Source organism: Scyliorhinus canicula, chromosome 3 (assembly GCF_902713615.1).
Source record: "Scyliorhinus canicula chromosome 3, sScyCan1.1, whole genome shotgun sequence".
Taxonomy (NCBI): domain Eukaryota; kingdom Metazoa; phylum Chordata; class Chondrichthyes; order Carcharhiniformes; family Scyliorhinidae; genus Scyliorhinus; species Scyliorhinus canicula.
In genome coordinates, this window is record NC_052148.1 from 58893977 (window position 1) to 58905823 (window position 11847).

Sequence of the window (11847 nt, forward strand, 5' to 3'; positions counted from 1 at the left end):
CAAAATGTTTCAATTAGATCACTGATCATTCTTCTAAACTTGAGATTATGGACCCAATTTACTCAGTCTTTCATTAAATGACAGTCATCTCATCCCAGGGGCCATTCAGATGAACTTTCATTGTGTTGCTTCAAATGCAAGTATATCCTTCCTTAGGTATGGAGACTAAGATGTGGTCTCACCAAAGCTCTGCACAACTGTAGCAACACTTCCTTATTCTTGTACTCCAATCTTTAACATAATCCTATTCACCTTCCTAACTGCTTGCTGTACCTGCATGTTGCTTGTAGGAGTCGGACATCAACATTTAGAAGTTTTACACATTTTTTAAAGTAGTCTGTATTTTTATTCTTATCACCCAAGTGAATAACCCCACACTTATAATTCATTTTCCACCTTATTGCCCCATGCAAATAGCCTGTCCATGCATCTTTGTATCCTCTGCGCCTTCCTCAAGCTTAGTATTTTATACAGTTCTAGCACAACCTCATGTTCATTTGCTCAAGACCTCAATCAAATAAAGTATCTCACATGCCTTCTTGGTACTGCCCCGCTCCCTGAAGGGAGTGGTAGATGAACTCCAAGCTCCCCTGATTGCTCTGCACTTTTCTGAATCCTACCATTTACTATGTATACCCTTGCCTTTGCCTTCCCCAAATGCTTTAGCTCAATTCTCTGCATTAAAATTCCATTTCCCACTTTTCCGCTCAAGACTCAACATTAAACACAACTTAATTTTCTGCCATGCATATTTAATTCCCGACTAGAATCAGTACATCGCAGGTCATACACAGTGCCATCTGTTCCTGAAGGCAGCTAGAAACGGTGGAGGAGCATCAAAATGCTTTGAAAATTGATTCAAAACAAGAGTGTCAACAGATCTCCAGGCATACTGGAGTTTCACTGTAGAGAAAAATGACAGAATGATGAATCGAATTTAACATTTCGACTGGGACGAGGGAAGTGTTGCAATAATGGAGGAAACAGGGCAAAATCAAAATCCGTTCGGGCTCACGCCCTGCGGGAGTGGCTCATACCCTTTCTAAAATTCGGGTGTGCAACCCTAAAATAAAGGGTCTCATACCAGGCTGGTGTCTCAATCTCTCCCACCGCCACTCTCTGCCTTGCTGCTGGCAGCTCTGGGGAAGGTGCGCCAGCTTGCTGCAAGGGGAAAGGGACAGCTGTGATGTGCAGCAAGTGGCGACGGCATTGATTGACACAGGCTCCTTCCCCAGGGACGGAGCGGTAGCTTCGCCTCTGAACCGCCGCTACCGGGTGACCACTTACTGCCCGTGTGCGTCCAGAAGGGGATACTGCCATCGCTGTGCACCAGGTGCGGCCCCTTGAAGCTGTACTTGTACTCGAAGCGGCGGGCGGGCAGCTCAGCGCTTACGCCGCTGCCGCCGATGGCTTGGAGTAGATGCAGGAGGAGTAATCCACCGGTAACCGTTAGCAGCGCCGCCATCTTGACCTCGCGCGCGCGCAAGCAGCGCCCGCGGCACGCCGGGAAACCTGCTAAAGCCAACACGGCGCTTTCCTATTGGGCACTCCGGCCGGGGTCAGGGGGCAAGGGAGACTGCTCCATACCTGCAGGGACGCACCTGTGTATCCAACCCCCACTCTCCCCAGTGAGAGCTATGTTTGAACCGGTCAGACACGGTGCTTGGTAACTGATAAGTTGTAACTCTAGTGTTGGTACTGTTGTAACTCTATTGGTACTGTCTACCAATGTGAGCTGTGGGTTTAATGCATTCAGAGAGGAACGCCATGCATGAAGGGCTTATCTCTTAATAGAGGCAATCTATTCTTTTCTATATCACTTGAAAAATCATCGTTTTATTGTGAGGGAGATTGAATACAAAAGTAGGGAGGTTATGCTTCGGTTATACAGGGCATTTGAGACCACATCTGGAGTACTGCAGTGTTAATGTTCTAGTGCTTGGTAACAATCATGCACTAGAGACTGTCTAGTTTGTGACTCGATGAATGTTTATTGTTAAACAATAACGTGTTAAGAAAACTATCAAAATTTACTAACTACATGGGCAGCATGGTAGCATAATGGTTAGCACCATGGCTTAACAGCTCCAGCATGCCAGGTTTGAGGCCCGGCTTGGGTCACTGTCTGTGTGGAGTCTGCACATTCTCCCTGTGTCTGCATGGGTTTCCTCCAGGTGCTCCGGTTTTAGAACATAGAACATTACAGCGCAGTACAGGCCCTTCGGCCCACGATGTTGCACCGTCCTGTGATACCCTTCTAAAGTCCCTCTAGACTATTCCCTTATCGTCCATATGCCTATCCAATGACCATTTGAATGCGTTTAGTGTTGGCGAGTCCACTACTGTTGCAGGCAGAGCATTCCACGCCCTTGCTACTCTGAGTAAAGAACCTACCTCTGACATCTGTCCTATATCTATCTCCCCTCAATTTAAAGCTATGTCCCCTCGTGCTGGACATCACCATCCGAGGAAAAAGGCTCTCGATGTCCACCCTATCTAATCCTCTGATCATCGTGTATGCCTCAATTAAGTCCCCTCTTAACCTTCTTCTCTCTAATGAAAACAGCCTCAAGTCCTTCAGCCTTTCCTCATATGATCTTCCCTCCATACCAGGCAACATTCTTGTAAATCTCCTCTGTACCCTTTCCAATGCTTCCACATCCTTCTTATAATGTGGTGACCAGAACTGCCCACAAGTCCCAAAAGACGTGCCGTTAAGTAATTTGGACATTCTGTATTCTCCCTCTGTGTACCCGAACAGGTGCCGGAACGTGGCGACTAGGGGCTTTTCACAGTAACTTCATTGCAGTGTTAATGTAAGCCTACTTGTGACAATAAAGATTATTCTAATTCTATTATATTACTATTGCAAATTATGTAAGAGCTATTACAAATGCGATTATCCACCTCAGCGACTATCTCCAGACTCCCCGAGGTAACAGTCTCACATGGTTGTTCTTTACTGCTACCTGCTGGTTGGTGGTCGTATCTGTTAATATTTACATGATTGCTTATGCATATCATCACATCCGCTTTCCTTTGGAAATTAGCAATATTTACATACATACTTAAATTCAATTCACAATATGATGTGCATACTACTTCAATTATTTACATGTTCAATCTCCATCACAAATTCAATCTGTCTGGCATTCTTCTGTGTCTTGTCGACCTTCTAAGCACTGGTTGAACTTGAGTTTGATTTGCTTTCAGCTGTTTCTGAAGATTGTTCTTGCTGTGTTTCTGTGCTTTGCACATCTTCAGCTTGTTCTGTTTCAGTGTGCTGAGGTAGAGTTTATTCAGTTGTCCTGAGATTGCTTTCTACATCATCTGGTGGTTCTGAAACAATGGGTTGCTGAACCTTCAGCAAGGTTTTCCTGTTTCTTCTTAGAACCTGCCCTTCATTGGTGATGATGTATGATTGCAGACCTGATGGTTGTATTACCTTTGCGCACTTCAGCCATCCACATCCATCAGGATCTTCTACTCTGACTGTGTCATTCTTTTCTATTGGTTGCTGACATCTTGTAGATCTATCATAATATTTCTTCTGACTCCTTTTTGGAAATGTGAGCTTCTTCACAAGTTTCTGATTGGTTGGCTCCTGGGAAATATATGGTAAAGTGGTTCAGAATTATCGATTCATTAACAGTGGTGAAGATGATAACCCATTAATCAATGGTGCTGCTCAAAAGCTAAGTAACGTGAGATATGGATCTTCCTGACTGTCCATTGCTTATTTGCGTAGCTGCTTCACGATGTGAACACCTATTTCAGGCTTCCCATTGGATTACGGATGAAGAGGACTAGAGGTAATGTGCCAAAAATCATAACTCTGTGCGAACTCTGTCCATTCATGACTGCTAAAACATGGGCCATTGTTGCTCATAACAACTTGTGGTATTCCATGATGAGCAAAAATGTTATTGGTATGTTTGATGACACATCTTGCTGACGTGTTGGCTAGTTGTACTACTTCTGGAAAGTTAGAGAAATATTCAATCACTAACAGGTGTTCTTTTCCTGCCAGATAGAAAAGATTCATTTCTGCCTTGGAATCGTTATTATTTTGCCCATTTTCATTGGTTCTTTTCATTTGTTCTGAAATTTCTGACAAGTAACACAGTTTTCTATCATCATCTGAGTGTCTTGATTGATGCCTGGCCAGCATATTGTGTCTGTAGCTCTTTGTTTGCATTTTTCAATGCCTAAGCGCCCCTCATGATTCTTCTGTAGAATCATGGATATAAGAGATTGTTGTATGACAACCCTTTTTTACCTGAGCAAAAATCCATTGGCTGCACTCAGCACCACTCGAATATTGTAATATTTGGAACAGGATCCTTTTGGTCATCCCTCACTGAGATATTTTATGATCCTTTGTAGCATTTCATCCTTGTTGGTTTCTTCTCTGATCGTTGATTTCGCATCGGTCACTGGAAGTGTTTCTGTCACAAGAACTACGTGTACTTGCACATCCTCATCCATGCGTTGTTCTTCCATTATATCCTTAGCTCGTGAGAGTGCATCAGCTACTATATATATGTTTTTCTGGAGTATAAATGAGATTGAAATCATATCTCTGCAGTTTTGTCATCGGACATTGTATTCTTGGAGAGATCTCATTTAAGTTTTTTTTCTTATGGTAGCACAGTGATTAGCACTGTTGCTTGACAGCGCCAGGGTCCCAGGTTCGATTCCCGCTTGGGTCACTGTCTGTGCGGAGTCTCCCCATGTCTGCGTGGTTTCCTCCCAGAAGTCCCAAAAGACGTGTTTGTTAGGTGAATTGGACATTCTGAATTCTCCCTCTAAGTACCCGAACAGGCGCCGTAGTAAGGCAACTAAGGGATTTTCACCGTAACTTCATTGCAGTGGTAATGTAAGCCTACTTGTGACAATAATGAAGATTATTATTATAATTGATACTAGTGGCCTATGATCTTTTTCAACCAAGAATGTTGGTAGGCCATATACGTAATCGTGAAATTTGTCTAAGCCATTGATCAGACCTAAATATTCTTTCTCGATCTGAGCATATCTACGCTCTGTGTTAGTCATTGACCGAGAAGCATCTGTAATCGGAAGCCAATTTTCATCATTGTCTTGCTGCAATATCACTGCTCCTAATCTACCTTTCGATGCATCTGTCGATATTTTTGTCTTCCTTGTAGAGTCAAAAAATGTCAGCACTCGAGCTGTTATCAATGCTTCCTGTAGCATTTGCCACGCTTGCTCATGTCTTTCAGACCATTGGAAAATAGCATCCTTTTTTATTATTTCCCGCAAGCATGTTGTTTTTGCTGATAAATTAGGAATGAATTTACCTATGAAATTTATCATACCTACCATCCTGAGAACTCCTTTTTTGTCTGTTGGACGTTGCATGTTTACTATTGCCTTTATCTTCTCCTGGTCTGGCTGCACACCTCAAGCAGCCAGTTTGTCTCCCAAGAATTTCATTTCATCAACACCAAACTGGCATTTGGCTTTATTTAACGTGAGACCATACTTTTTTATGCTTTTCAACAGTTTGTTAAGCCTTTCATCGTGCTCTTCTTTTGTTAAACCCCAAACGATGATATCATCTGCGTACGCTCTAACATCTGGAATTCCTTCTACAATGTCTTCCATTGTCCTCTGGAAAATTCCAGATGCTGTTATAATACGAAATGGCATTCTGAGAAAACAGTATTGCTTGAATGGAATGTTAAAGGTGCACAGCTATGTGCTTTCCTCATCCAACTTGAATTCCCAAAAACCCTGTGATGCATTGAGCTTGTTAATGCATGTCGCTCCTGACATCTCACATGTAATATCTTCTTGTTTCGGAATTGGATAATGTTCTTGCTTTCTATTTAATTTGAGGTCTTTAGGATCCATGTAGATTCTCAAGTCATTGTTTTGTTCCTTCACGCAAACCATGGAGTTCACCCAATCCTTTGGTTCTTCAATTTGTTTTATCACCCCCAGATTTGTCATCCTCTCCGGTTCATCCTTCAGTCGATCCTTTAACGGTGCAGGTACTCACCTTGTTGCATGTATGACTAGTTGCGCATTCTCTTTCAGTTGTATCCACTAAGTGAATGGCAAAACTTCAAATCCTTGATATATTTCTGGAAACACTTTAATTATTGAGTCCACTGATGTACTTTGCATGGTTAAAAGCAGTCAGCAGTGTATACTCTTTGTACCAATTCAAGTGCTTCACATGCTTCCACTCCCAGTAGTGGCTCACGTTCAGCTTCTACACGGTAGCACAATTGCTTCACAGCGCCAGGGTCCCAGGTTCGATTCCCAGCCTGGGTCACTGTCTGTGTAGCGTCTGCACGTTCTTCCCGTGTCTGCGTGAGTTTCCTCTGAGTGCTTCGGTTTCCTCCCACAAGTCCCAAAAGATGTGCTGTTACGTAATTTGGAAATTCTGAATTCTCCCACCGTGTACCCGAATAGGCGCTGGAACGTGACGACTAGGGGATTTTCATAGTAAATTCATGTAATGTAAGTCTGCTTGTGTAAATAAAGATTATTATTATTACAATTGTAAACTTCACTTCATGCATCTTATTCTTCAGACTGACATCTGGTTTGCATACTCTTAAAGTTTTGATTATTTTACCTTTATTATCCTTCAAAAGTAGCATTTTATTCAAAATATGCAGTTGAACTTTCATTCCTTGCAAATCCAATAAATTTATAAGTTAGCTCTCGCTCCCGTGTCGAGTTTAACATTGACTAATGTTTTATTAATCAGAGGAACTGTCTATTTATCTCTATGAATATTTGTATTTGCATTGATATTACTGCAGACTTTTCAGCTTGCATCCCGTTACAATTCTTATCTTCACTAGATGTAACATCAATGAAAAATGTGTCTGCTTTATTACACTTTGTGGTAATATGTCTTTATTCTTTTCCTTGTGATCCAGAATGTTCTGATGAGTTGATGATAAAGTAACTACCAATCTTTAGATTGAAGCAAAACTAATTTATTGAATAACGATTAATTGAATAACGTTTGGGGCAGCACGATGGTGCAGTGGGTTAGCACTGCGGCTTCACGGCGTCGAGGTCCCAGGTTCGATCCCGGCTCTGGGTTACTGTCCGTGTGGAGTTTGAACATTCTCCCCGTATTTGTGTGGGTTTCGCCCCCACAACCCAAAGATGTGCAGGGTAGGTAGATTGGCCACGCTAAATTGCCCCTTAATTGGAAAAAATGAATTGGGTACTATAAATTTTAAAGAAAAAAAAATTTGAATAAAGTTTGCACACACTACTGAGCTATAACTACTAATAAAGTCAGGTTGAATCTGTTAAACAATAATCTCTAATCTAGTATTAACGAATGATGATCTTGTGTTAACTCTCTCTCTAACCTATACTACTCCTCGTGCTGTGATTAATACCTCTCCTTTGCTAACTACACAGCATTCCCTGAGCTCTGATATTTATACTGGGAACCGGTGGTGCCTTCTAGTGTTTAAATTACACTGAGATGTAATAGTTAACCCTTCACTGGCGTACCTATATACATATAATTACAGTGTCTTCCAGATTTATTTCTTCAATCACCTTTCTTGATTTTTTGCACTTCTGATTTTTTATTCGAAAAACATTTGTTTTGCAAAGTAATTCTTGCCTTTGCATTTAGAACACACTTACCCGAATGCTGGGCATTGCCTTTGCAAATGCTTGTTGCCGCATTGTTTGCACAAAACGGTGGTATCGGATATTCATTTGAAAAGGCCATTGATGTAGGGAACACATTTTGCCTTCAGGTGTGTCACAACATTGATGGTATTGGTTGCATCTCCAATTTTCCCACCCAATATCTTTAAGTTTAGGGTGCTAATCTACGCAGCTAGCTCATTAGCATGGCAAATTTTAATGGCATCGTCGAGCTGGAGTTCATTCTCCCTCAACAATCTTTCATGAACTTATCCCGAACACAATCTGATCTCTGATCATGGACACTTGCAAAGCTGTATGTCTGAGCCTTTGACCACATGTCTCTTAGGAAGCTGCCGAACAATTTGCCTGCCTGTTGTGTGCACGTTCGCGAAACGTACCATTCAAACGTTTCATTCTTTTTGGGTGTACAGTGTCGATCAAAATCTTTTACAATTTCATCAAAATTATTCTAATCAGCTTCGCTATGAAATGTGAAAGTAATAAAGATTTCTATCGCTTGTGGACCCGCTACAGTGAGCAGCAATGCTATGCTATGTTCATCAGGCTGTGCCTGAAGACCCAGAGCTGCCACGCAGAGTGTGAATTGCTGTTTAAAAGCGCATCAATTTGCATCTACATTACCAGTGACTCAAATGTGGTGTGGTGTCTTCAAACTTCCATCATTGACTTCGATGGCTAGTTGTGCATTGAGCTATATCTTGTCAGTGTTCTTTCTGATTGGTAGAAATTTTCTTCTTCTTTTCTCTGTTGCCTTGTTCTTTTCAGATCTTCAGAACCAATACTAGTACCATGTTCTGTCTGGTGCTTGGCGGTAGGAATCATGCACTAGGGAAAGTCTAGTTCATGACTAGTTGAATGTTTATTGTTAAACAATAACGTGGGTCAGAAAACAATAAGAAAACTATCAAAATCAATGAACTATTATATTTCTATTATAAATTATCCATGAGCTACTACAAATGTGACTATACACTACGACGACTATCTTCAGACTCCCTGAGATAACATTGTCACGTAGTTGTTCTTTGCTGCCACCGGCTGGTTGGAGGTCATATCTGTGAATATTTACATGATTGCTTATGCATATAATCACATGCAAGGTTTTTCAAAGTATAGGTCACAGCCTGCGCGGGTGGGTTCTGGATGGATGGTTGCAGTGGTCCCGATCGCGAGAGAAGAGTCCAACGGTCGTTACCGGCATTTAAATAAGAACAAAATTAGGTTGTGTGCAGTCTTCTGAACTTAAGTGGCAGCAGTGAGAAAGTCACATGTCATGCAGGTGCTCTTAACGTCAGCACACTGTATGTCTGGGTTTTTGGTGCCAAATCACAGAGCAGAGCTTCTTCCATTTTCTAGCTTCTAGCAAGCAAAGAAAGAAGACTGTGAAGATTGATTCTTTTGTTACAAGGAAGAGATGGCCAGAGACACAAATAGACAGAGTGCCTACTGCTCAGATCTCACAACTGAATCTGCTGGAGAGAGCTGCTAAGGAGAATCCACGGCAGGACAGAGCAGTGATCGTATTAGCTCTGTACAGAGCTCCAGGACAACTGGTTATCAGCCTAGAAAGAAGAAACTTAACAGGGAACAAAGCAGTATAAAGCTGCTCTCTTGAAGCAAGGTTTTGTCAATTGAGCCAATGCGAAAAGGATGCAAAGCGCATGTGTATTTTATGCAGGGAAGTACTGAAAAATGAGAGGAGAAGTTTCAGATTTTAAAAGCGAACTGGTGGGTGAAAAATTCCTTTTGTGGTTGAGAACCCAGTCAGTTATTAACTTACAGCTGACTCCAAATGAAAGGACAAGCTGCTATACCTGACCTGTGACAGCACATTAAAGACAACAAAAGTCTTTAAGGCTGTCAACATTCTGGAGTAGCATCTCCCAGGAGTATCCAGCGCTGAGTAAAGCAAGCATTATGTTGTCATTGTCCTTCACGGCGGTCTACACGTACGAGGTTGGATTTTCCATCCTCACAAAAATGAAGATGGAACAAAAGAACTGGCTGAACGCTGCACCTAATGTGTGCATTGCCCTCTCCAACTGTGAACCTGATTGGAGTGAGATCGTGAGAACCAAACAGGCTCCCCTTTCCCATTAAAGGAAAGCGAACATGGCGTGTATCATGAAGGTCAGCCAGCATGGGTCGCGAAGGTCAGCCAGAGTGGTTCCCGAAGATTGGCCGGTTGGGAAAAGTGGGACCCGGGAGAAAATCTTTGACGAAACTCTGGTGTACAGTATTGGTATCCTTATTTAAGGAAGGATGCAAATGCATTAGATGCAGTTCAGAGAAGGTTTACTAGACTAATACCAGGAATGGGAGGGTTACTCTTATGAGGAACAATTGGACAGCCGAGACTTGTATTCGCTGGAGTTGAGAAGAGTAAGAGGCAACTTGTTTGAAATATATAAGATCCTGAAGCGTCTTGACAGGGTAGGCGTGGAAAATATGTTTCCTTTAGTGGGAGAATCTAGAATTAGGTCAAAGGGTTTGCCCATTTAAGACAGATGAGGAGCATTTTTTTTCCAATCAGAGGGTTGTGGGTCGTTGGAACTTTCTTCCTGGAAAAGTGTTTTGGAAGCAGAGGGAGGGACTTTCTGCTCCCAGTTTTAGTATGTGGAATTGGCGGGGTGGGGGGAGGGGGGGGGGGGGAATCCTGCAGGAGTCCCAAAAGATTATTTCCTGCAGTGATGGCCCCTGCCAATGATGTAACAGGAACATATTAGAATACATTTAAATGTAATTATCAGGCCTCTATGCCTGATAATTATGCCTGGCGCTCCCGCGCATGCGTCAACTCACGGCGGCCGATGGAGGCCCTTCAGCGCCGCTTGGCGCGGCATCAACCCCGCCGGCGCCGGCCTTTCCCCTTAAGGTGCGAAGGATTCCATACCTTCCGGGTGGCCCGACGTGGGAGTGGTTCATGCCACTTCTCGGCGCCGGTACGGCCCGCCCCGCCGGATAGTGGAGAATTCCAGCCAGGCTTTCAGACAGGGTCTGAAGGACTCTCACCACCAGCAGGAATATGCTCTGTAATGCAAGTCTCATTTTTGCCTGCCTATGTAAGTGGAGTTGAGATCTGTATGTAAATTTTACATCCTGTTTAATAAGATATCGTGCATTAGGGTTAAGTTCTTGTTAGGTTTGAAGTTTATAAGCTTAAATATTGTTTTCCTTTTGTTATGATAACATTTTGTTTGTAAAAATAACCAAGCCCTGTTTCTCATGCAATTACTCCTGGAGCAAATCGATCTTCCTGCAGTCTGAAAAACGAAACAAAGTGTTGCGGTTCTGGTCCAGTATCTTAGCCACTGTCGGGATCTGGTCTGGCGTCGTAACAATGTGAAGGTCTTTCAACAGGTGTTGCTTTTAATTGCAAAGCTTGCTTGCTGCTTCTTGAAATTTCTTGTAGATCAGTAGAGTCTCCTTGAGTGCCTTCTGTTGTGCTTCTATTCTGCTCTCAGAGACACCCTTCATTTCTTCATACAGCTGAATGTTCATGCCTTCCTTTTGCACTTGATTGTGAAGGACAATAATCTCTTCTTTCAACTGTATTCTCTTGTTGCCCTCCCTCTGGGGTCTCTTGTTGCCTTTGATAGAGTTGCCCTCTGGGGTCTCTTGTTGTCCTTGGTGGAATTTCTTTCTCTCTAGGGTCTCTCGTTGCTCTCGATGGAGTTGCCCTCTATCTGAGGTCTTTTGAAATTTTCTGTCCATGGCTTTTTAAAATTCTAGTATTTACCTCTTTACATTTCTTACCTCTAAGACTAAGCGTAGTAACCATTTTTTCACACAGGCTGTAGTTGTTCAGGTACAGTTAGCGTCCCTGACTTTTATTCAGAGAAAGCTGCAAATTTTGTAACAAATGTATCAATAAAGGTACAGAGTGTTCCAGCTCTTTGTACTGCGCTGGGCTTTGAACCGAGTTATGCCTCTGCATTAGTTTGGGACAAAATGTGGTTTCCTTATTTTAAAATGAGTGTTTGAAGCCACTTCCCTTTAGTTAAAATATTTTTCAAAACTAAGATTGCAGCATTTCTAAAATGCTTTTAAGTGTTGAGAGTATGTTGTAACTCTGCAGGAACTTTCCCCTTGTTTTAATTGCGCTCTGTAGGTTTCTGTATTGAACTATGTTAGCCTTCTAAAACATTATTTTACTGTTGC

General features: G+C 42.4%; 1 protein-coding gene across 2 annotated transcripts in view; it reads right to left on the reverse strand.

Annotated features, from left to right (window-relative positions):
• The window catches only part of lman1 (lectin, mannose-binding, 1), a 55294-nt gene extending 53790 nt beyond the window's left edge, over positions 1-1504 (reverse strand). For both annotated transcript variants that reach the window (XM_038790606.1, XM_038790607.1), the window contains exon 1: positions 1288-1504. In XM_038790606.1, coding sequence (XP_038646534.1) covers positions 1288-1465 — 178 coding nt within the window. In that variant the 5' untranslated portion in view covers positions 1466-1504. The remainder of the gene's footprint in view (positions 1-1287) is intronic.
• Between the last annotated feature and the right edge of the window lie 10343 nt (positions 1505-11847).